General features: G+C 39.4%; 2 protein-coding genes across 7 annotated transcripts in view; one reads left to right on the plus strand and one right to left on the minus strand.

Annotated features, from left to right (window-relative positions):
• Window positions 1–14,446, plus strand: part of ACP2 (acid phosphatase 2, lysosomal) — a 55,356-nt gene extending 40,910 nt beyond the window's left edge. For 3 of the 4 annotated variants that reach the window (XM_081313519.1, XM_081313518.1, XM_081313520.1), the window contains exons 2-12: window positions 1,135–1,298; window positions 1,883–1,978; window positions 2,450–2,536; window positions 5,176–5,328; window positions 6,176–6,274; window positions 6,383–6,472; window positions 10,460–10,592; window positions 10,681–10,769; window positions 11,035–11,141; window positions 11,663–11,838; window positions 11,927–14,446. In XM_081313519.1, coding sequence (XP_081169645.1) covers window positions 1,161–1,298; window positions 1,883–1,978; window positions 2,450–2,536; window positions 5,176–5,328; window positions 6,176–6,274; window positions 6,383–6,472; window positions 10,460–10,592; window positions 10,681–10,769; window positions 11,035–11,141; window positions 11,663–11,838; window positions 11,927–12,063 — 1,305 coding nt within the window. In that variant the 5' untranslated portion in view covers window positions 1,135–1,160 and the 3' untranslated portion in view covers window positions 12,064–14,446. Of the gene's footprint in view, window positions 1–1,134; window positions 1,299–1,320; window positions 1,729–1,882; window positions 1,979–2,449; window positions 2,537–5,175; window positions 5,329–6,175; window positions 6,275–6,382; window positions 6,473–10,459; window positions 10,593–10,680; window positions 10,770–11,034; window positions 11,142–11,662; window positions 11,839–11,926 lie in introns of those variants that run through there. The other variant, XM_081313521.1, reaches the window with a different exon arrangement.
• A 606-nt stretch (window positions 14,447–15,052) lies between these two features.
• Window positions 15,053–26,001, minus strand: part of DDB2 (damage specific DNA binding protein 2) — a 32,279-nt gene continuing 21,330 nt past the window's right edge. For 2 of the 3 annotated variants that reach the window (XM_081313517.1, XM_081313516.1), the window contains exons 6-11: window positions 22,414–22,513; window positions 21,566–21,743; window positions 20,183–20,328; window positions 18,579–18,743; window positions 17,768–17,813; window positions 15,053–15,975 (exon numbers count right to left, since the gene is read on the minus strand). In XM_081313517.1, the coding sequence (XP_081169643.1) occupies window positions 15,722–15,975; window positions 17,768–17,813; window positions 18,579–18,743; window positions 20,183–20,328; window positions 21,566–21,743; window positions 22,414–22,513 (889 nt within the window). In that variant the 3' untranslated portion in view covers window positions 15,053–15,721. Of the gene's footprint in view, window positions 15,976–17,387; window positions 17,464–17,767; window positions 17,814–18,578; window positions 18,744–20,182; window positions 20,329–21,565; window positions 21,744–22,413; window positions 22,514–26,001 lie in introns of all 3 variants that reach the window. The other variant, XR_014024582.1, reaches the window with a different exon arrangement.

Here is a 26,001-nt window from a genome sequence, read left to right on the forward strand (position 1 = left end):
TTTTGTTCAAGCTCTTCAGCAAGACTTAGTGTTATACACTGCTGTTTATTTCTTGGGTAACAGTCTGATAGGACGGGGCTTGGTTCTTCTGGCATCAGAACTTCGTGACAATGAGATCAGTATTTATAGTTCAAGACTCACCTTCCTCATCTCTTCTTTGAGCAAAATTTTCATTTTCTAAAAAGTTTGTCTTCTTTCATCTAATAATTTTGTGACCATTCCCCGTGCAGCCACGCACTTGGGTTTCCTGATACTGTGCAAATTCTCCCCTGACCTGATCTGCAATATGCAATATTTGGGGACAGCTGCCAAAAGACTGAGGGTACAATAGCCACTCACTTGGCCATTAAGGACATTTCCAAGATTTACCTATTTCCACTTGGCAATGTAGCATGTCTTTTTTTCCCCATAATCTTTTACACTAACTGTTGTTGTTAGTTGCGAAGTCGTGTCCGACCCATCGCGACCCTATGGACAATGTTCCTCCAGGCCTTCCTGTCCTCTACCATCTTCTGGAGTCCATTTAAGCTCATTACACTAACTACAAACTGATTTTTCATTTTTTTACTCTCAACTGAGATAATATTTTTTTCCCTTCAGCTGAGTCCATTTAAGCTCATTACACTAACTACAAACTGATTTTTCATTTTTTTACTCTCAACTGAGATAATATTTTTCCCCCTTCAGCTGAGATTTCCCCCCCCCCCATCTTTTATTTGTCATTTTTTAATACATCTGTGGATTGCAAACTGTATCCAGGCTAGAGGGCAATCTCACTTTCATCCACGTCCTACTTCAACATTAGCCAAAGGAGGAATCAAAAGGAGAAGAACTCCGCCAACTAAGAGAAATTGCCTGACAGAACAATTAACCAGCGGAATGGCTTGCCTTCACAAGTTGTGGGTGCTCCACCACTGGAGGTTTTTAAGAACAGACATTGGACAGCCATTTCGGGCAGGAGGTTGGAGTAGAAGACCTCTAAGGTCCCTTCCCAATTCTGTTATTCAAGCCTTACCATTCCCCGATACTTTCCCTCCCTTTCTCTGCAAAACCGCTCGCTCGGAAAAAGGCAGCAGCTTCAACCGCTGCTACTGAGCATGCGCTGCTAAACGGAGCATGCTCATTTTGTCCCAGGAACTGAGGTCGAACGAGGAACATCGATGGCTGCGGAAAGAGAGATGGAAGGTGGGAAAAGTCGCTGCAACTGGAGAGGGCTTCCCTTTACCTTTATTCTGGGCTTCATCCTCGCGTTAGCCCCGCCGATCGCCCCCAGCCGGAGTCTCCGCTTCGTTACTTTGGTGAGCAGCCAACAAACCTGGCGGGAGGGGGCTAAGTGTGGAGGTGCCCGCGGGCAAATCGTTTGGTTCAGGTGACACGTCCCAAGGGTTTTTAGGGAAAAAGGGAAGGAGACGGATCTGCGGGCTGCCAAGAAGTTAACCGTGGATCCATTTTAAAAGCCTAGCTTTTGTAATCTGGCAGAAAAACAACGCCAGCCGCCAACGCCTTGACCAGCCGCTTTTGTGGCATCGGGACCGTGCATTGGGTTGCGCCCTGCCTTTTCCTTGCAGGTTGCTGGTCTGAGTGGAGGTGAAATCTTCGCGTATTGTTGCCATCCAAACGTTGCCATTCTCCGCCTTTTATTTGTTGCGGGAAAGTTGGAGGGGAAGAATCCAGGGATGATTGAAAGGGCTTAACCACGGATTCGAGGCGGGAAAGGCTAGTCGCCCGGTACGGCTATTCCGGCTAGTAACAGCAATTCCCCACCCCACCCCCGCGCGCCCCTGCCTTTGGAGCTAAATAGCGTTTCCCCAAACCTAAATTAGAACTGCCACAAGCAGGTGAATGGGCTACGCAGAATACATATATTTCTGATTTCTTGCAGTTGTATCGGCATGGAGATCGCTCTCCCGTGAAGACATATCCCCGAGATCCCTATCAGGAAAGCGCCTGGCCCCAAGGATTTGGACAGCTGTCTCAGGTGGGACTCCCAAAATAAATTGCCAGTGGGACTTAGAAGGCAAAGGGAACTACTTTTTTGAAACGAGGAATAAAGAACCAAATGCTCTGTCAACAAGCGTCACTCAGGCACTTGTAGCAACAGTTTGACATTTCCTGTTTTGTTCTTTTTTCCCCTCTCCCTTCTGCAGTGCTTTTTTTATACAACTTTCCTACTTTCTTTGCTGTCCCAAGAAGCAGTAGTATTACTCAAAATCCAAGGAGATTATCAGTTGTTATAATTAACTAATATGTTTATCATATTGTAAGAACCTAAAATTTAAAAGAAGGAAAGAGGACAGAAAACAGACCTTTGAGAGGTTGTTCTCTCCATTTTTGTCCACATTTCCTCCACTGAAAACTGCTGTAAAGCATTCTTTTTCCTCCGTGCTGTTTTGTAAAATAGCATTTAAGGCCTGCTTAACTGTTAATTTGTCCCCATTGATATGAATAGGAAGGGATGCAGCAACAGTGGGACCTGGGTCGAGCTCTTCGTAGGCGTTACTATGGATTCCTGAATTCTTCATACAATAGGCAAGAGGTTGGTGCATTACGTATGATTAGCAGTAACAGTACACCTTATTCTTCTCCTACGCATTTTGCATAATATTGCTTTACCCCAAAAGGGAAGAGGTATATATAATAATTTTATTTCCTATTTAATCTGTTGCATAATGATACGTTATATTGGAGAAAGACATTGAATGATGTCCCACAAGGAAGAGGGCTAAGTCAGTATTCATATAAATGTCTCAGAGAAAGAGATGGAGGTAAAACCTATTGGTTTACATGTGATACAATATTGGGTGGGATAGTTAACACCCTACAACGTGGCAACTTTAAGACTTTAACTTAAAGTTGTAGACTTTAACCCACAGAATTCCCCAGCCAGTATGAAGTCCATGTATCTTAAAGTTGCCAAGATTGGAAACCCTTACCGTAGAGGACAAAAATAAAATTCAAAATAACAATCACACTTAGCGTGGAAGATATTTACCTTTGGTGGTAATGTTTGTGGAAAAAAAGTTTGGAAAAGTAAATGATTGGAAACTGAGTTTAATCTAGCAGTGGGGATATAGATGCAAAAATTGGAAACCCAATATAGGTTTCATCAATATGATATAATGTCCAATTACACGACCCAATCATTCCACATTATTCTGTTTTAATGTGATCCTACCTTGAATCCTGAGTCCAGTTTCAGGCATCACTTTATAAAGGAATTAATGAAATCAGAACAGGTTCGGTGAAGACCTACGAGGATGATTAGAATTAGAAACCAAGTCCAGTGAAGAAAGATTAAAGTGGGCATTTGCCTTAAGAAAAGATGGCTGAAAGGAGATACAGCATTCTTCAGATAACTGAAGGAATGTCAGACAGAAGGTGGTTAAGATGTGTTCTCTCTCATCCTAAATTGCAAGACACAGAGTAACTGACTGAATTTTTAGGAAAGCAGGTTCTGATTGAATGTTTTAAAACACTTTTTAACAATGACAATGCATCAATTATTTAGAGAGAGCTCCCTTTTGTTAGGCCAGGGGTAGGCAACCTTGGCTCTTTTATGACTCATGGACTTCAACTCCCAGAAATCCTGAGCCAGCTCAGGAATTCTGGGAGTTGAAGTCCATGAGGCATAAAAGAGCCGAGGTTGCCTACCCCTGTGTTAGGCAGATGACAGATGGCCCTCTGTTGGAAAGCATTAATTAAGATTCTTGCACTGAGCAGGGGATTGCATTCAAAGGAGTCAGTGTCCCTTTCTAATTCCACAACCATTGCCCAATTATTTATTCAGTATAGTTTATTCAGTATAGTTTAGAAACATTTAATTTTGGTTGCTTGGGCCACTCCCTTTTCAAAGAACTGGTTGTTTTGACAAACATATCTGAATGATTTGTTCACCTATTTACTTATGGCACAATGTGTTCTGGTCAAGAACAACGTTGTTTTGTAGGATTAATTCACAAATATGTGGACATGCCTGAAGAAAAAGCCAATTCCTATTTCTATGGGCAGGCTCATTTCCCATAAGTTTACAATTCAGGGAAATCCATAGACTATAGAAGTGGAGAACTTAATTAAGTGACTGTCCGTGTTTCTGAAAGACAGCTCTGGGGGGGTATTTTTTTTAGCCATTACGTGTGTATCAAAGTGTCTTAATTGGTCTGTGACATTGGAAGCTGATCCAGATCAAAACCACCATTGATCCTAAAAGTCTTTTTCCTGAGATGCATATCTTGGACTCCTCAGTGAATTTTGTTGGCATTACTCTATATAGCTTTATTATTTTCTGCTGCACTCGATGGCTGTACTTTAACAGCCTTACAAATTCTTTGCTTTCTGTGATCACTAGAAGACGTAGAAAACCAGATTATCACCATTTATTATTATTATTATTATTAATTCCATTTATATCCCGCCCTTCTCCGAAGACTCAGGGCGGCTTACAAGCTTAGCAGTAGCCTTCATTCTATGTATATGCCTGCTTATTAGGGCTTTCACACACACCCCAAGCGGCATTATTACAAAGTCAGCTTAATTGCCCCCAACAATCTGGGTCCTCATTTTACCTACCTCGGAAGGATGGAAGGCTGAGTCAACCTTGAGCCTGGTGGGACGCGAACCTGCACTAATTGCAGGCAGCTGGTGTTACTTAAGGAGGCATTAGCCCACTGCTCCACCAAGGCTCTGCCCTGAAAGAAATTTCCTGTTTCCTTCTTTTCTTCTCCCCAATAATCCTTTTCAGAATTGCGCTCTAGCAGGAGCTTAACCGTCTGAAGCAGTATTACTTGAAAGAAATGGGAAGCTTCATAGCTTTTCCCTCTCCCAATCTTGTTGCTGGCTCAGGAATTCTGGGAGTTGAAGTCCACGAGTCATAAAAGAGCCAAGGTTGCCTACCCCTGCGCTCGATTATAGCAAATTCTTATGCAAGGTCACTGAGAAAAGGTACTCTAGACTCTCATCCATAACGGTACTATTGAGTACTGCACGATGAATAATGGAGGGATAGATTGAACATTTGTGCCGCTGCACTTTGAACCACAGCTCTTGGGTCGAAATAGTTGTCAGCTCAAGATGTGCGGTCTCGATTAAAATAGACCTCCTATGCTTGTTCTTAGATAGCCTGAGTAATGACAGCGACACTAAGGTAATTTGTTTCTATTTGGCTCTTCTCTCTGGCAGATCTTTGTTCGCAGTACAGATTTTGATCGGACCTTGATGAGTGCCGAGGCAAATCTGGCAGGCCTGTATCCTCCAGAAGAGCAGCAAGTGTTTAATCCCAATATTTCTTGGCAGCCTATCCCTGTACACACTGTACCTGATGACATGGAGAAGGTGAGTCACTTTAACAGGTCAATGTTGGAAGGTTAGATCTCTGTCAAAATATCTCTCTCCAGTACTTTTTTCCCCCTACTACCTTGAACTCCACTCTTCTGCCTTTTTGCTTTAATTCCCAGCTATAATAGGAGAGCTGCGAGGTGCAGTGGAATCTGATGTTCACAAAAGCTTATGCCTTATTAATAAAACCTTATTTTATTTTTATTTTTTATTTTAATTCCATTTATATCCCGCCCTTCTCCGAAGACTCAGGGCGGCTTACAAGCTTAGCAGTAGCCTTCATTCTATGTATATGCCTGCTTATTAGGGCTTTCACACACACCCCAAGCGGCATTATTACAAAGTCAGCTTAATTGCCCCCAACAATCTGGGTCCTCATTTTACCTACCTCGGAAGGATGGAAGGCTGAGTCAACCTTGAGCCTGGTGGGACTCGAACCTGCACTAACCGGTGGCCGGTGTGTGGTGTAGTTGGTTCACATAGTGTGGTGGGATGGAGGGTTTGTTGTCACTGTGTGTTGGGGGGAGAGAGCACAGGGGGAGGCTCAGCTAATCTCAATGTACACATGTTGTACTTTGACAATAAAGGTTTATTATTAATTGCAGGCAGCTGGTGTTACTTAAGGAGGCATTAGCCCACTGCTCCACCAAGGCTCAGTCTTGGTCAGTCTTAAAAAGGGCTACGAGACTCTTTCTGCTTTTTAACTGCCAGACATTTCTTAGCCAAAATTGCTTAAGATATGTAGCTCCTAGAGAAGCAGATTGTCATGAAATTAGTGATTAGAAAGAGGCATTTGTACTCAAATTACCAGTTTTAATCTAATATCAATGTTGCCTCTTTCCAGCTCTTGCGGTTTCCATTATCTCCCTGTCCCCGTTATGAACAACTGCAAAATGAGACCAGGCAGACGCCAGAGTATATAAATATGACCCTCCAGAATATGGTACATTGCTTTCCATGTATTTTTATACATCATGTGATATTTTGTTTTCTTTATATAATTATTGGGATCAAGGAAAGATAGAAAATATATCTTTTTTTACTTCTACAGCAATTCTTGAAAATGGTAGCAAACATGACAGGAATTCAGGATATTTCCCTTGAATCTGTCTGGAGTGTGCACGATGCACTCTTCTGTGAGGTACGTTTTTAAGCTAATCATTTGCTTTTAGTATTTTTTAAAATTGTTGCCTTAGTAATGTTTGAAATTGCCTATGCTCTTGCTCAAGAGCTACTTAAATTAGATATTAACAGATTGGTGGAAAATGTTCAGGACTTGATTGTGCTGTTCAGAAATACTTCTGTTATTACTCAAATTCTAATTATGGTATACCATGCATATAACAACTGTATCATAAGAAAGTTTTTGATATATGACTCGGTTACTGAAAGTGAGTGCGTCTTCTCTTTGAGGAGTACGTCTGCATGAGTGTATTTGTTATTGATCCCCCTTCAGACAATTTACTCTGAAAAGTTAAGAGACCCTCCGGTATTGGTGGTGCAACCAAAAATACACAATACTGCCTTCCCCTTTTCTGAATAGCAGCTTCTCTTCTATCAGAAAATCTGCAAACTGATTACAGAAAGAAACCAGAAGTATATACAAGTACATTGTTCCAAACCTCTAGCACGCCTTTCACTATCTGGTAAAACTCTGACGTGGTTTTTAATACCATCTATAAATGATAAAAAGCTGTAATGACTGAAGGTCAGAATGAGAAAGGCTTCTCTGTCCAAATTGTATTCCTGTAAAACCTCTGCATATTCTTCTTCCATAAAAGAGAATTATTTCCTTGCCTTTAGGCTTTACTGTTGCAATATAGATTAACTCTGTTCTCTATATTCTTACTGACAGGTATATTGTCTAATATTAGTGTCTGTAGTTAACGTAGAAAGAGGACTCGCTCACTTACACACAGACCCCGATCTGTGCAACAGAAAAAGAAATTCCTTATGCAAACATACTTCAGATTCTATCAGATTAGGGGACATCTTAGTCACATAGTTTCAAAAACCACCAGATATGACTTTTGATTTCATGGAGCTAGTAATATGGAAAAGATCCAAATTCTAATCAATGATCTTAACAGTGATAACGATAAGTGGAATATTACTTCATAAATTAGATTGATAAATTGATGAAAATCTAGGTTGAATCTGATACATGATTTTAAATTGACAGGTTCCTTTAACATGACTAATAGAAATGAAGTTAGTCTGCATTTAATATTTGTCAGCAGTAATATTGTATCACATCACACTTTAATTTTAAACCCAATTCCATATTCTCAACATCCTCCTGCTGCTTCTCTTTACAGAATAATTTGAGGGAAGCCAAATGAAACATTTTACAGGAAGTCCTCAAGTTACGAATGTATTGGAGCCTGCCCATTCCATCCGTAACTCAAGGATTCGTGGGAGTGAATCTCATACTTTGAATGCAATTCACTCCCAGCTTTTGCCCATGCATTCGCTAATTTAATGCATGGGCGAATGCACGGCTCGTTAAGTGAACATGAGGTATCTCAGGGTTGGGAAGGCCATGAGGGACCTAGTGAGGGAACAGGCCACCGGCTTCAGACCACCCAAGCCCCGCCCCCCCAAGATACTTCGTGCTCCCTCCCCTGGGATCCCCACAATTGCTCCCCTGCCCAATCCTGGCGCGCCAGGTCACTTACCTTGGAAGCCTTTCTGTTTCTTTCTCTGCTTCCGGCAAGAGCAGAGGGAGGCCTCTGGAGGCCCACTAAAGTCTCCCCCGGCCTCCTCTCTGGGCAGCAGTGGCCTGGAAAAGGCCTCTGACACACGGATCAGGCCTCTGGATGCCCTCTGAAGCCTCCCCCAGCCTCCTTTCCAGGCGGCAGCAGCCTGAAAAAAGCTGACACCCAGATCGAGCCTCCAGAGGCATGCGGAAGCCTCCCCCGGCTTCTGTTCTGTTGCAGAGAACAGAGGCCTAAATTACCGTGAGATCATGCAAGATCAGTAGTGTGAGCTCTCACGCCACTGATCTTGCATGATCTTGCATTATATTAGGCCTCCATTCTCTGCGAATGCATCAAAGGCCTGGAGCAGCCAAGAAAGTGAAGGATCCATAGGCCTAGAGTGCTTAGGGAGATGCAGGGGGTGGGGGAGGGAGAATAGCTAGGGTGAATGTTGCAGTGCCACTGCAGTCATTTGTAAGGGTGAACGACTGCCACAGTGTGGCAACATTCGTAATTTTGGGATTTTTTCATAAACTAGGGGACGCTTATCGTGTAACTTCGAATGTTCACTAAGGGAATGCTCATAACTCAGGATGTCATGGTTCCAATTAATAAGACAGATCAAAGTACACTGCATCATTGTTTATTTCAAAAAAGTTTATAATAATGAAAATGGAGCATCGGCACTCATGGGTGGATGCCAGAATCTGAATTCTCCTCCCCTTGACACACCACACCATACAGAATTTCCCTCCCTTATTTACACGTCATGAATCACATTTACCAATTAATTTAACACACAAAGTTTCACTTCCCTTCTGAAGTGGCTATCCCTTATCTTGTCAAAACATCCGGGTTGCATTCCTCCCACGCTTTAGTGATTCAAAACCAAACAGTTAAAGCAAAAAGGCTGCCTCTTTTATTGTCAGTGCAAAAAGATGTCAATGTTTGCAGCATTGACACAGGGATTACCTGTACTTCAGTGACTTTTCAGTAGTACCTGTGACCCTACACACGTGTACACTGCTATAGAAAATATAAAATCTGACATATATATCTGAAAATATATCTAAAAATATGTAATCTGACCTAGAATTGAGGAGAAATTTCCTGACAGTTAGAACAATTAATCAGTGGAACAACCTGCCTCCAGAAGTTGTGAATGCTTCAACACTGGAAGTTTTTAAGAAGAGACTGGACAACCATTTGTCTGAAGTGGTATAGGGTTTCCTGCCTGAGCAGGGGGTTGGACTAGATCAGGGCTTTTCAACCAGTGGTACGGGTACCACCTGTGGTACATTGGCACCTGGCAGGTGGTACGCGACCATCCTAGAAAAGTGGTAGCAGGGGAGGGGATTGAGCTGAACTGGTGGCAGCACCGCACAAGGCTGAGCGAGAGACAGCTGGAGCTACAGGGCTGTCGGCTCAGCGGAAGCACCAGGATCAGCGCTTCTTCAGGGTTGTCAGGGCTCAGCAGAAGCGCCAGGATCAGCACCAGGCTCCACCTGGAGCTCGGTGCTGATCCTGGCGCTTCTGAGCCCAGAAGAAGTGCCGATCAGCATCTCCAGGATCTTGTGATTTACATTCAGATGCTTGGCAACTGATTCATATTTATGATGGTCACAGTGTCCCAGGGTCATGTGAAGTGAGCAAAACCTGCTGCAACCACCCAGCAGACAGGGGAAATAAAAACCAAACACCCCCCACCCCACCCCCACTGCCAATCCTCAACAGAAATGTTCACAACAGTGAAAACCTCGGACAGGAGGAAGAGCGCTGCCGGGCGGGCAGGCAGGTGTCTTGCTCGGCTGTGGCTTGGGGGGCACTTTTTTCAGTGTCATTGTAACTTCGAACAGTCACTAAGTGAACTGTTGTAAGTCGAGGACTACCTGTACTTCATCACTTTTTTCTTTTTTTTTGGTCAAGTTTTTGACACCTTGCTAGGTGACTGATGGTACTCAGATGTTGCCATGTATCCTAAAAGTGGTAAAATGGGTGAAAATGTTGAAAAGCCCTGGACTAGATGACCTCCAAGGTCCCTTAAAATTTTATTATTGTTGTTGCTCTTATTTCAAATTATGTTAATCCCTGTTAAATTCTTAAAATGGCTACAAAAGTTTTCCTGCTGAAAAAATAGCACATATTCGTCAAATTTAAAATTTTCATAGTCAATATGAAATAAGCTTTTCCAACTTGAAAGTCTATAACCCTATGTACAAATATTTAATCATTTGGATATTGGAGCTATTATTAATATTTTGATGAAAAATTAGCTACTGTTTAATAATTACTAAATGATGTTGGGTTTGTACATTATTCTCTTTCACCACTCCAAAATTGTATTAAGCTGACATAGTTCTGTGATTTTAGGAATATTTACATTCATTCTCCAAAGGCCAACCAACCTTTTTCTTGTGGTCTCTTTTTAGAAAATGCACAAAATGCATCTTCCAGCATGGGTAAATCCTGTGGTGATGGCCAAACTGAAGGAGCTAAAAGATTTCAGTTTTAATTTCCTTTTTGGCATCCACAGACAAGTAGAGAAATCTCGTCTGCAGGGTGGTAAGTAAAGAATAAATATTTATTCAAGTAATGCCTGGGGAGTGTCTAAAAGGGATTATAATCTAGGGTTGTTTTTTTCTTACTATAGGAGTTCTTTTGTCTCAAATAAGGAAGAATCTTACCTTAGCTGCAAAAGACTCAGCACCCCACCACCTTAAAATGCTTATGTACTCAGCGGTAAGTTTGGTGTGTCAAGTCAGCTACCTAGTTTCCTGATCTTATCCTCTCTCATCATTGCACAAAAACAGACCCAGATACTCCCCTTCTGTAATACACTACGAAATACTCTTCGTTGTAAGGACAAATGCTAACTATTAGTTACATTCTAGAATCCTTTTTGTTTTCATCCCACTGTAGTTCAGGAAATTCTTCATTTAAAATATGTGTTTTAGATTGTCTTCTGTGCACACTAAGGGGAAGATTCACGTACTTCTTTCCTCAGCACGACACCACTCTTGCGGCACTGCAGACAGCTCTGAATGTTTACAACAGGAAACAACCACCATATGCTTCATGTCATATATTTGAACTGTACCAAGAAGACGACGGGTGAGGGCTTTGCTCGGGATATCAAAGGGATATAAGTACTCAAAGTCAGCTGCTTGCTGGGCTTTTTTTAATGTTCAGAATATACTCAGAAAAGACAAATGAGTTTAAAAAAGAATTACAATCTTCAGAGCAATCCATAGTTACCTTTTCCAATCCGTTGAAAACAATTATTATTTTCCACCAGTGCTAATGAGGTTTGATGTGGATATGAAATAATAGCCATAAACATATGCAAGTATGTTTGTGGACACAATATTTAATAATGAACTGTTTCCACTTGACATGATAGCCTGTGATCCGATACAAAAATATACCAGAGAAATAGCTAAGTTGCATAAAGACGGTGCTCTTGTTTCCAATCGGGGGCATGGTCTAACATTTTTAGATTTCTAGTATTATGACAAGAGATTAATAGGCTGGATAGAAGTTGCATGCTCCGGTGCTTGGTTCCCATAGAAAATGTGATATAAAACAGCTGATGGACCATTAATACCTGTTTCTATCATATGTCTTGCTTCCAGTAACTTTACAGTGGAGATGTTCTTTCGGAATGAGAGTCAGAAGGAGCCTTATGTATTGCAGCTTCCAAAGTGTAAACAGCGCTGCCCCCTGCCGCAATTCCTGCAACTTACAGAGCCAGTTATTTCACAGGACTGGAAACAGGAATGTCAGATAGTACGCACAATGAAAGACACAGGTGAGTGAGGCTGGATGAATCTGAAGGAAGATTCATGTTCAGATTAAACCATTATAATCAGGATGTTTTTTGTTTCAATCTCTTGCAGAATTTATTGTGACTTTGGCTGTCTGTGGATCTCTCCTGTTGTTAATTACCATTCTGCTCCTGACAGTACTCTTCCGTGCGAAGTCCAAGCCTCCTGGCTACAGCCATCTTTCCAACGAAGGGGAGGAACAGCCTTGACAATTGCTTCAGCCCCTCCTGAGGCAGCAAGAGGAAACGGAGCTGATCTCAGGGGCAAATGGGGCCTCATTCAATGACTAAACGTCTTCCTGGTTTTGATCACTGCTTTTGAAGCAGGAGAGTTGACAATGGAGATGTTGCAACGAGGAGATGCATTCTATCTACCACAGCATAATGCAATTAATTGCTAGGAGCAAAATGCCAACATGGTCTTAGATTGCTGCTTCTCAGTGTGTGATCAGTTTAACAAGAAGGTTGTTTTTCTTTCTCTAAACTCAATATCCTGTCTTAATTGTTTAAAATTGGCACAAAAAGTGGCTCTCTGCTCCTTAAAAAACCTTCAGTCTAGTAGCTGTCACTTGTAACTCTCTTTTACACTGTGACAGTGGCATGATGCTTAAACCAGCAATAACCAATTGCTTCCACTGAGTCAAAAATTCAGAACAAAATGGTGGTTTCTATTGTACAAAACAGCCATAGGAAGAAATCTTAAATTCACCCAACAGAAATTGCCATAATTGGATCCACCGGTTTCGTGGAGAAAGGTTTTTCCACAGACCGAAGAGTGCGTGGTTGTGTGCTGCCTACATCTCACAGATGGGGTTTTGCTTGTTTGTGCGGCCCAGCTGTTGGCATGCCGTGCCCCGGTACTGGTCCACAGACCAGAGGTTGGGGACCCCTACTCTAAGTACTTTACTCTTAGTCTTTAGATACTGAAGAGGTAGAACAAGTGACATTAGATTCCTCCCTGCCCTCTTAACAGGAAAGGGATTGATCAAATATATGCATTCAAGCCATTATTTACATACCTGTGATACTTCATGCACAGTACTCTGGACAAGAAGAATGTTAAAAGAACATGTGCTTTAAGAACACACTTTCAAAGGTCTTATTCAAATATGTGTGGTAGAAATATTGATGTCTGGTTTTACATTCCTAAACTTCATTTTTAAACATGCTGCTGAAGTTGAAGACCAGCTAACTTTTAACTGAGCAGGCTCTATTGTTATGTAAAATACAGGGTCCTATACATTTGGGAGATCAGCAGCTCCCAAATCTTCCCTTGAGTGAATTCCAATCCACTGATGCTGGTGCCAGGCATTTTCTCTTGGCTCTTGCTTAAACCCTTTTAACTTTTGGCCCAGTTTTTTTCCTTTTGGCCTTCATGGATTGTGCTTCATCTCAAGATTGTATGTTTCTAATTTACACAATGCAGGGCAGCACAGATGTCTTTCTTATCCCTCTCCATGAAGAGAACATGTACTACCTCATCAAAAATATTATATGTGGCATATAAAAATCACAAGGCTATAATTTCAAAGATTCTCGTACAAGATATGGCCAATTTCTTAACTGCAAACAAAATGTTAGTTCACATTTCAGAGAATACTGCTTTTCTTGGATCTGAATTCTATATGATCCAAAGTGCTCCTGAAGATGTGCAATGTGCTTCCTTCATCCTTGAACAGTGGCATCTGAATTGCCGCATAGGCCAGAAAACAAGCACTTTTTAAATTACCCCCTCTCAAAAACAAAACAAACCCCCACACTCTTAGTTTATTGCTCCAAGCTTTCTAACAAGTTCCATAAAAAATCTTTTTTTTATATTTCCCTGCAGGACAACTTTCTACCATATGGATGCTTTTTTTTATATCTTCAACTGGAACGCAGCCCATCAATTTGTTTGCAATATCAGGGCTAAATGCTAAGTACAGTTTCCCCCACCCTTAAAAAAAATCCATTCTCTTTTTCCTTAAAATAGACTTCTTAAAAAGAGCAATACTGGTTACTTACTGTAATCAAATACATCTAACTATACAAAAACACCAGGAGATATAAAGTAAAAAATGTAATTGTGTGTTTTGCATTTCCTGGGCTGAAACAGTAGCAATCCTACTCTGAGGATACTTAAAAGCCCAGCTTGGTCATTACAAAACATTTCACACCTTATATTGTTTTAAACACCTTGTAAACCGCCCTGAGTCCTACGGGAAAAGGGCGGTATATAAATCTAATAAAATCTAAATCTAAAATCTACATTTCATCTAAAGCCACTGCATTAGTATTCTGTTACTAAAGAGTACACAAGACAGTTGCCAAAAAATTACCCAATTCCATTTGAAGTTGTCTTATTTTTCTATGATATGCCTCCTGCAGGGCAGGATGGAAGATCGAGCCAAGAGAAAGGCAGATAAATCACTTCCAGAAATCAATCAAGTCAATTTATATGCCAATTTCTTGCAGGCTACATTGTAAATAAAATGGGAAATAATTTGCTTTGGTACAAAATGAGGAAAAACGATTTATTTCTTGAGACTAAATAATGCTGTAATTCACTTGATCACTTTCTTAATGTTTTGATTAAAAATAAGATTGGACTGAATTTTTGCTCCTTTTTTGTTGTTCTCTTTGTGCACATTTCTAGCAGCAGGGCCACAAGAAAAGATATAACCATGGCAACTTTTTGTATTAAAGTCAATTATAGTTAGGGAATCTGACATGGGACCAACTTCCCAGTAAATAATGCAATCTTGATTTTTTTTATGTATTAAAAGTGGGAATGCTCTTACTCTCTATTGCCCTAGAGACAGGGCCAGAACACTAGGTTATACTACAAGCATGGAGGTTCCTGTCAGACATCAAGAACTTCCTGATTGTACATGTCATTAACCAGTGGAACAGACTGCCACATGATATTAGTTCTCTGAGGCTAGATGGTAAACTGTTAGAGATGCTCTAGTGCATCCTGCAACAAGGGAGTTGTATTAGATGACCTTTGATACTGCCAACTCAATGATTAAATTATACTGCATAAAAATTAATGTATTTCTAACAGGCCTTCGAAGCTAATAAAGAGCTCTATTTCCCTCTATATAAATGTATACAATATACATTTATATATTGTATAGAATTCATATAGCTTTGGAAAGAAGATGAAAGGAAAAGTTAAGATGAGTGGAGCACAACTCCCCAAAATAAGACTCTGATCATTCATTCAATTTTTATTAAGCTTCTCAGACCTATTCTTTGAGCAGGCTTATGTCCTAGCTCTTATGCTTTTCAAGAAGCAAGTTAGCTTCTCTGTATAACAGAATAATTTCTGATACAAAACCAGAACACAGTTAAGTGAATCACAAGAACAATCGTTGCAAAGTAAGGTACCTATAGCTAGTTGCCTTCTTTGTACCTCTCTCTCTCTATATATATACATCTTTTAGGGTTTTACAAATCTCACAAAATTACAAATACCTGTGTCTGAGAACACACAAATTATGTTGCTCCTTAAAACATAAGTGCTCTTATTTTTAGTGAGCATAGGACAAGCATAAGATTGTTTTAAATATATTATAAAAAGAAAAGAGCCAGTTCTGAAAAATATACTGCAATCTAGATGGTTAGCATATCTTTGTGCACTGTACTTTGTCTTAAACAATTAAAAGCCTTTAGGTACACACAACAGAATGTGTTTTTTTAGCTCATTTAAGGACATGTATATGTATATGCCTTGGATAATAATGGATGACTCAGTTCTGCAACATAATTTCCATCATCAAAGAAGATGGTCTACTGTAAAGGGCTTCCTTCTGAAGTCAATGTTGCAAGTTATGTCAGCAGCACTAACTTGACTCCAAGCAAACCCTAGTGACACAAGCCTGACTCATGAGTCCTCGGGCTTCTTTCTTCTCTTAGTGTGCACTGTGTATTCTTTACCCTTTGTTTTAGTGTCCTCAAATTCAACGCTGAGCAGTTTAGTTTTGAATTTGTTTGCTTCTGTGTTTGATGGTCGTTGCCTCTGTCCTCTTTGGTGGAGTACATTCTTAAGCCCAATTCTCTGCTCTTTCATAGCTTGCATGCGATCCTCCTGCTTCTTACCTATCATCACTTCTCGGTCCCATATCAGAATATTAAAGCCTGTCAAAAACAGAATCACACTCTTAGGAATTCAGCCTTGGATAACTTATAAACCACGTAACATTTATGCCCAGAGCTCAGACATGGCTCAGTTTTTAAAACTGGTGTCTGGTGACAAGTCTGCAAAGAGATTTTAGAGGAATACGATTCCAACAATTAGATAACTGAAGATCATGTATAATTCATCTTGCCCAACACAGCAAAGAATAGTAAAGTTCAGTCTCAATTTTTTTCTATTTGGTTCACTTTTATTGTCATATTTTAAAAATAAATTCCTTGTGAGTACTGGCCTTATATTTTCTAGGATCAATTATGGGAAACGATTCCCAATTGTGTAAAAATCTTTTGACCCAAAGTAATTAAACTGGATTTTTTTTTCTTGTTTCAAGAAAATGCTTCTATTTCAAAATTTATTTTCTCCTTCCTTCTTAAAACATTATTATCTGAAAGGTCAACAGATGGCAGCAGTTCTCTCTTTCCTAGATAAGTAACTCCTAGTAACTAGGTGGATATATCCAAAATTTTTGGAAATAATAATAAATAATAATAATAATAAATAATAATAAAAACGGAGATGAGCACCGGCCCCTAGAGTCGGAAACGACTAGCACACAAGTGCGGGGGAACCTTTACCTTTACCTTTTATATCCAAAATTTTTGGAAATTATATAAACATGATTTAACATGGACCTATTATGGGATTTTTTTAAAAAAAAACTTTCTAGTTGGGCTATGTAATTTCTGATGGATTCCTCTTAGTTTTTCAAGATGAGCTGTGGCTGGGTGCAACTTGTTAGACCAAAAAAACCCCCAACAAATAATCAAAACCCTCTTTATTCACGACAATTCATGGAACACAGCGCCTTTGAATGTACGCCCCATTTTTTTTTACTAATTAAATTTTTAATGATACAAGAAAAGCAAGATCTTCAGCCAAAAGGAGCACTGAACATTCTTTTATACATTATTTGCTACCATCTTCAAGTAGCTGAAACAACTATGGGGGATTTTTTTAAAAAACCTATTAAAAAACCTGTTTTTCAACAACTCTTTTTCATGCTAGATGTCAATGTTTAAAGCTACTTAATCAGGGATGCTTAAAACATTATCCTGGATAAACCGATATATGGCTGGAACAGAGCTGGTCTTAGGTGGTCGATGCTCAAACAAAAATAACTGTGTTTCAGGTGTTTTGGAATGAAATAGAGCTGGATTGTTTAAAATATAAACTAAATTGCAACTGTTCTGGGCAAAACTGATTTGGGGGAGGAGGAGGAGAAGAGGAAGTCAAGGCCAATAATATGTACAGACATTAGGTGAGATAAGAGGTAAGATCAGGGGTCGGCAGGGCAGCCCATAGGTGATGTCAGAGAAGAAAAAAAGGGAGCAACGTCAAGCCTTTCCTTACTTACCTCATAAAATCCCTTCAGGATCCTTCCAGTTTTTATTTAAACTGAAACTAAGAACATCCAAAATGTTTCTGTCAATCTGTAGCCAAAGCAAAGTAGGCCAATGGAAACTCCAGAATGTAGCAATTTTATTGCAGGCTCAACTCATTTCCTATTTTGAGCACACCCTTTTGCAATATTAAAGCATTACTCCTTTATTATTTTCAGCTATTGCTTGCTAAGTGGTAAAAATATTTAAACGTAATTTTAAACATATGGTAAAGTTCCAAATACAGTCCAGAGTTTTAAGCCTATACTGCAAATGTTTGTATTCAAATGGTCTGGGGGGGGGGGAAATGCCAAACCACTGCACTAAATATGAAAAGATTAAACTGCTTGCTTACCCATTCCTGAAGCCAAGGTGTCGCCCATGGGGTTAAACTTATTGAGCTGCAAATGTACACACAATAATGCATTGTAAGCTTGTCAGCTGTCTACTTATCAAGCAAAACAGAAACCCGAACATTCTGAACAGTACAGAAAAGCCCAACAATGAATGTGGGAAAATTCTGAACAAGTCAGCAAAGCGTTGAATAGGAAGAGCTCCTTCCTGCACTATTCCCCGGCTATTCTATCTGTTTCAGCACCCTGGCTCGTGCCAGAGATAAAGGAAGTCCTTACCCTCAAAAGTTCATTCGAGAAACTCACTGGGAATCCTAGTTTGTTTCATTTTGAAACCTAATTTGAAAGCATTAAATCTCTGGAAACAGAAATTAAAACATTTCTTCTACTTCAAAAACCAATGAAGCTTTCGACTAGAAACCATTCCCAGAACACAATTACATGGACAGCACTAAAGTTATCGATACTCTTCTGATAAGTTTCCACTGGGCCTTTACGGTAAGAATAAGGGATCTGGGTACTCTAGACACTGCTTATGCCACATCACCAGCCATGCTAGCTTGGGTTGCTGTAAGCTATAATTCAGTAATGCCTAGGCGGCTATAGATTTCCATCTTAAAAAAAACAGTCTACGAAGCAAGCAGGAAGCCAACCTGAGACACGTTATTCTATCTACTACTAATGCATAATAGGTATTAATGATAACATGTAGGTAAGCGAGGAATTTATTCTCATTCCTTTCTTTTTCTTTTTTGGAATCCCAGATCCTGTGGCAGCATAACAGCTAACTTTAAATTAGGTCTCAACACTCACCGATAAAATGCCTGATGCATTTGGATCATGTAGTTGGCACACCATCTCTCCACTGTTTCCATCAAATATGTCAACGGTTCTCAGCTCATCTGCTGTGTACCCTGGGAACTTAGGGTCTGGATAACGACCAACCACAATGAGATCGTAACGAGGATGCCAGGTTGCCTACAATACAGAAGACACGAGTGAGAAAAATCACTGATAGAATTTTATATCTAGCACACGGAAATGGAACTACAAGAGCATTAATTAACTTTTTCAAATGCTGGGACTCAGATTCAGCTTCTGCATCATGTTGTAAAAACAGAATTCCAATTGATTTTTATACTACTACGCCTGGAGCTTGAATATAAATTCTTACCTTACATAGTACTCTACATAAAGCTAGTATGTATTTTAGTTGGAAATACTTATTATCTATTCTAAGATTAGAGACGCGGTGGCTCAGTGGGTTAGGACGCTGAGCTTGTCGATCGGAAGGTCGGCAGTTTGGCGGGTCGAATCCCGAGTGCCGCGTAGCAGAGTGAGCGCCTGTTACTCGTCCCAGCTTCTGCCCACCTAGCAGTTCGAAAGCATGTAAAAATGCAAGTAGAAAAATAGGGACCACTACGGTGGGAAGGTAACAGCGTTCCGTGCGCCTTTGGCGTCTAGTCATGCCGGCCACATGACCACGGAGATGTCCTCGGACAAGCGCTGGCTCTTCGGCTATGAAACGGAGATGAGCACCGGCCCCTAGAGTCGGAAACGACTAGCACACATGTGCGGGGGAACCTTTACCTTTACCTTTTAAGATTAGAGAGCCTGTTTGGTGTAGTGACAAGGCATTAGGCTAGGAATCAGGAGACTGTGGATTCTAGACCCACCTTAGGCACAGAGCCAGGTGGGAGGCCTTGGGCTAGTCACTTTCTCTCAAGCCTAGGAAGGAGGCAACGGTAAACCACTTCTGAAAAATCTTGCCAAGAAAACTGCAGGAATGTGGCCATGCAGTCTCTGGGAATTAGACAGAACAGGAGAGAAAAAAAATCTGATTGTTAATTAATTAAAGAACTGTTAATTCTTTACCACTTACTTGGTTTGCACTATACTGGCTTCTTTTAATGACACAAAAGTTGTACGGTATGCTGTTGCACACGTTTGCAGTAAAATAACATATGAAAAAAAAATCTATGACACAGGTCACCGACACCATTTCTTTTGGCTCAAGGACTCCATCAGCTTTTCATGGCATGTTGAAAGACACACACACCAAAGCCAAGTAAGTCCTGGGTCCTTTAGAAATGAGATTTTAAAGGATGAAACAGCTGCCTTAAGCATTTTCAAAGCTCTATTTAAAAACCTCCAAAATTCCCCTAATTTATTTAAAAAAAAGACATTTTGGACCCCATTTATTCTGATAGAGCTCTAGAAGCCACAAAAGGGATGGGGGTGTGCTGCAGGCAGCAGACAGAATGCACTTTTTTGTAACTTTGATATCCCTTTTCTGGATTACTAGATGAATGTCCCTGTTTGACAATCACATTTCCAGTTTCTATAGGGGAATTGTAAGTTGGTGTTTTAAAAACATGCCTCCATCAGAAATGATTCCTAATTAATATTCCTGTCACCTTGATAGGTGTGAGATGCTGGAACTGCCTATGAGGATGTGAAATTGAATGCTGTGGTTTGGACCAATCAGAAGAAGAATAAACCCGGATTTCATTGTGCTGATCTGTACTCAGTAGCTTAGCACCATCTGTTGGGCTGAAATAAGCTGCGGAAAAACACATTAAAAAAGGTAAGTCATAGTGCTGCACCAGGTTAAAAAAATATTTTCCAAGAAATTATTATAGTATTTCCCAAAGGTTCAAGTAATAGAGTATATTTCCATATCCTTAATATTATAAAACATATGTATTTCATTAATATAACTATTAATATCCTGAGTAATTTTTTCCGAGTATGAAAACGGACAATGCAACAAGGGGATCTGTTCTAAATAACAAAGTATAATGATCAATTCAGATAAAAATCAAATACTGAATTTCACCGTTACATCATCATCATCATCATCATCATCATCATCATCATAATAATAAAGTTGGAAGGGACCTTGGAGGTCATCTAGTCCAATCCCATGCTCAGGCAGGAAACCCTATACCATTTCGGACAAATGGCTGTCCAGTCTCTTCTTAAAAACTTCCAGTGTTGGAGCATTCACAGCTTCTGGAGGCAGGTTGTTCCACTGGTTAATTGTTCTGTCAGGAAGTTTCTCCTTAGTTCTAGGTTGCTTCTCTCTTTGGTTAATTTCCATCCGTTGCTTCTTGTCCTGCCTTCAGGTGCTTTGGAGAATAGCTTGAGTGGCAGCCCCTGAGATATTGGAACACTGCTATCATGTCCCCCCTGGTCCTTCTCTTCATTAAACTAGACATACCCAATTCCAGCAGCTGTTCCTTATATGTTTTAGCCTCCAGACCTCTAATCATCTTTGTTGCTCTTCTTTGTACTCTTTCTAGAGCAGGGGTGTCAAACTCGCGATGTCACGTGACGTATCAGAGCTTTTTCCCCATTGCCGGCAATGGGGTGGGCGCGGTTTTGTCGTGACGTGTCCGGCCCGCGGGCCAGCAGTTTGACACCCCTAGAGTCTCAACATCTTTTTTACATTGTGGTGACCAACACTGGATGCAGTATTCCAAGTGTGGCCTTACCAAGGCATTGTAAAGTGGTATTAATACTTCATGTGATTTTTTTCCCCACTACCACAAATTATGCAGTCGAGTTTCCTGCATTTGGGGAAATCACAATATGTAGTCCTCAAATAGAGGACATATCAGATATTAAACTGATAAGAACAGATATTACACTTGATCTTAGCCAAAAGGCTGAGATTATCCAACAATCCTTTGAAATTTATAATCTATATAGGATTAATTGTAAATGCAAAGAAAAATAAGTGGCACTGTGGATACAAGATGAACAAAAGTCATAGGAGATTGATATATTTATCTCACCTGCATTGACACCTTTATCATGCTGGAGTATATGAAGACAACTTGATTTATCCTTAAGATTTCTCAGATCCCAGATTTTGACTGTCTGATCTACAGAGGCCGTAGCCAGCAGCCAATCACAGTGAGAATTAAACTCCACGTGAGTTACTTTCTTTTTGTGCAGCTTCAAATTCCATATCTACAGTGGATATAAGAGAAGGCAAATATTTTGCTATTGTAAAGCACAAGATTCTGGTCTTTGGATATTAGGCAAAGAAAGCTCATCCTCACATCCCACTATGTTAATAAATATTTTTAAGGGACGGCCTTCATTCCTGGCTTGCTGTGATGGCAAATTAAAACCCATCTTTAGTTGTTCTACTGTTGATATGATGCCTCTCCCAATATGTATTACTATATGAAGAATCTACAATGCCTCAGTAATGAGGCTAGAGATAATGCAGTCAGAGACAAGAATCCACCCAATCCTATTGAAAACTTAAAGTCTGCTCATTCATTCATTCATTCATTTTATGCCCATCCATTGACTCACACGAACAGGGCCTCTCACTACCTATCAGTCACCCAGATTGAGTAAAACAAGCATGGGAAGAATTTGTGTCATTTATTGCAATAAAGGATTGCCCAGCAGAAGAGAAACACAGCTTGTTTATGAGGTGCCAAATTATGATTGGACTGCACATAGCAGCTCAATGCAATATCATAGAGTCTTTAAGACACTGTTTTAGAAGACGTTCCATCAAGTTTCAATGGAATATTATTAGGCAAATTAAAAAATGCTGAAACAAATTAAAAAGTTCTAAAATCCTTAAGCTTATTTTGTTAAGGAAAAAAGAAAACATACAAACCTGTTCACCTTCAGTACTAAACAAAATCACATTCCCTACATTATCTCCTGTTACTACAGTCCGACGAGTTGCAGATACATCAACACTGCAATACCAGAAACTAAAACAGAAATAAGAGTTATATTTTATAACGAATAGAAATGCAGTGAAAGAAAACCAAAAAGAACAAAAGAAGGACTTAAAAATTGATAGTCTGAAGAACCTTATTTTGATATGGGATTGGTTGGAGTTATTTACCAAGAAGTGTTCATAAAAAAACATATGAAAGTTTTAGCATATAACACACAGAATCATGTAATAAAGTCAAATGCTATGGTATACATCTTTATAGGCATCACGTGGAAAAATTAAACTCATGCTTAAAGCATTTACCATATATTAAATAGCTGGTTTTAATTTGAAATATACAGGTAGTCCCCGATTTACAGCAATTCATTTAGTGATTGTTTAAAGTTACAACAGCACTGGAAAAAAACTGGCTTATGACCATTTTTCACACTTATGACTGTTGCAACATCCTCATGGTCACATGATCAAAATTCAGACACTTGGCAACTAACTCATATTTATGACAGGTTGCAGTGTCCCGGAGTCATGTGATCACCATTGGCGACCTTCTGATAAGCAAAATCAATGGGGAAGCCAGATTCGCTTAATAGCCATGTTACTAATTTAAACAACTGCAGTGATCCACTTAACAACTGTGCAAATAAAGGTCGTAAAATGGGGCAAAGCTCACTCAACAATTGTCTCTCTTAGCAACATAAATTTTGGGCTCAATTGTGGTCGTACGTCAAGGTCTACCTGCAGTAAATAATCTTTAGGAGGGATAGATGAGATTCAAATTTATGAAACAAAACTGTGCAGATTAATTTAACATCCTCAAACCAAATCACAACTCAGGTTGCAAGTAAAATTGCTGCTAGTTTTTTTAATCATTATTTAAAATATTTGAAAAAAAATATCCAAATTTAACATTCTATGCAGCTCTGAAATATGAAGTCTAACATATATATCCATGTATTTTTCCTTCAAAAATTTATTTTGAATATTTACTCAATTATACACTGTGAATTGCCCCTTGTAGGCTTTATATTAATCCACAAGGCAATAGACAATGAAAAGGCAAAACTTTAGAAAATAGTTTATTGATTTTTCTATCATTATAAATTGCTGCCCAAAATTGTAGCATAGCAGCCTGCAAAGTCACTACTGGTGTTTTTGTTTTTTTCCTTCAATCTTTCCTACAGATCAGAACATTTGTACACAGAGAGGGATTTCTTGGAATTTTAAAGGCTTTTTACTACAGATTGCTCAAGTACTCATGACCACAACATACTTCACTGCTTCATCTTCCAAAATGAAAAAGCAACACTACATTTGAAATGACTCATTATTTGGCCACTTATATTCTGAAGCAGAAACATGTTACTCTATCCTGTATGTGCAGAAAATAGCTTAAGCAAATTCATAGAATAGAATAGAATAGAATAGAATAGAATAGAATAGAATAGAATAGAATAGAATAGAATAGAATAGAATAGAATAGAGTAGAGTAGAATAACAACACAGTAACTACACAGTGTCTACAAATGAAGTCAGAACAAGCTTAATGAATAGAATAGCAATTCTCTCTTCCTTCTTTCCCAAACATGGAATTTATGACTACAGACTCATATATCAGAGGCTACCGGCTGCTCGGGCCTCAGACTAAGAATGCCTTCTCCGGTTGCCCTGCTGTTTTCCAAATCACATAAGTTAATTCTCAAGCTTCTGAGAGTGTCTCTGGAGTCTTTCTGGATTATAGGTGAAACTGACAGAAAACAGCTCTAGAATGAGAATAGGTAGCTAGTGCTACAATTTTATAAATAATTAAGAGTGCCTATTGGCTCAGTGGGTTAGGACGCTGAGCTTGTCGATCAGAAGGTCAGCAGTTTGGCGGGTCGAATCCTGAGTGCCACGTAGCAGAGTGAGCACCTGTTACTCATCCCAGCTTCTGCCAACCTAGCAGTTCGAAAGCACGTAAAATGCAAGTAGAAAAATAGGGACCACTACGGTGGGAAGGTAACAGCGTTCCGTGTGTCTTTGGCGTCTAGTCATGCCAGCCACATGACCACGGAGACGTCCTCGGACAAGCGTTGGCTCTTTGGCTTTGAAACGGATATGAGCACCGGCCCCTAGAGTCAGAAACGACTAGCACGCACGTGTGGGGGAACCTTTACCTTTACCTTTATTCTTTTTCAGGCCAAGGATCACTCTTAGCTTTTAAATGGTATGCTTCATCCATTAAAAAATGGACTAAAGAAAAGAATGGGTCAGGATGAAAATTACAGCTGAATTCAACTTTTGAATAGTTTCTAGAGTGGGACAAGGGATTGGAAAGCAACATCTGACATTGGGACTTGAGGCTGTGATCTCCAGACTAAATAAAATTATCTTGTTAGTAGCAGCCTAATTAATTCTGAATTTAACTCAGTACTACATCAGTCCTAGCTAATTCATTCCCCTATATATTTATATGTATTTTACTTACTTTACAAAGCAAGTACAACAAATACTGAAAAGTGACCAGTATTACCTTGAAAACTATTTAATATTTCAAAAAATGAGACAACTGTACATCTCAGTAATTAGCCCTTTTCAAAAAAAAATTGCAGTGATTACTAGGACTTTAAAAAAAATCCAGAACATTTTATATTAAATTTTTAGATTATAACACAAGAGTCCCATTAAAAAAATATCCCATTCAAACAACTGGCATCTCTTCTGATGGAACAAAACTCAATGCATTTAAATGTATGACATTGGAAACAACAGAAATTTGAAACAAGGCTCTTATTTCCTTGCTTTTCACTGTGGGTGGAAAAATATGTGAGGTAGTAGTCCATGCTACATGTTAATTTACCATCAAACTACAGAAGGAATAGTTAAAACAATGATATTTTCTAAGTATTTTTTTTCATAGCAAACAAGAGAAGCAACACTACTGCTCAGAATAATTTATGTAGACTACCTCTGCACAAAAAGTGACAGAACTGAATCTAGAAAAAAATAAGAACGGATTTACTATTTATTTATTTACTATCCCAATATCTGTATTTGTGCATTCTGTTATTTATGTCACTGTTCACCGCCCTGAGTCCTTAGGGAGAAGGGCGGTATACAAATCAAATAAATAAATAAATAAATACTACAATGAAACTTGTAAACAATTTAAGAGCAGTTTTCTGGATATTTCATTGAAGCTTCTTTCCAATGCCTAAGTTTCCATCATGCATAATGTTTGTGTTTGGTCTTCTTGGAACCAAACCAAGTTTTTGTTATCTGGCAATCTCAAAAATTCAGCAACACTACCTGTAAAGCATCTATGCTTACTTTTAATGTTTGTTTATACAAGACAACATACAAAGAACACCTAGGACAGCAATATATTACATTACAACGCATGTACTAAGTTCCGCATAGCAATATAAAAATACAGGGAGTGCAGAATTATTAGGCAAGTTGTATTTTTGAGGATTAATTTTATTATTGAACAACAACCATGTTCTCAATGAACCCAAAAAACTCATTAATATCAAAGCTGAA

Source organism: Vipera berus (genome assembly GCF_964194415.1).
Source record: "Vipera berus genome assembly, chromosome: 1".
Classification (NCBI taxonomy): domain Eukaryota; kingdom Metazoa; phylum Chordata; class Lepidosauria; order Squamata; family Viperidae; genus Vipera; species Vipera berus.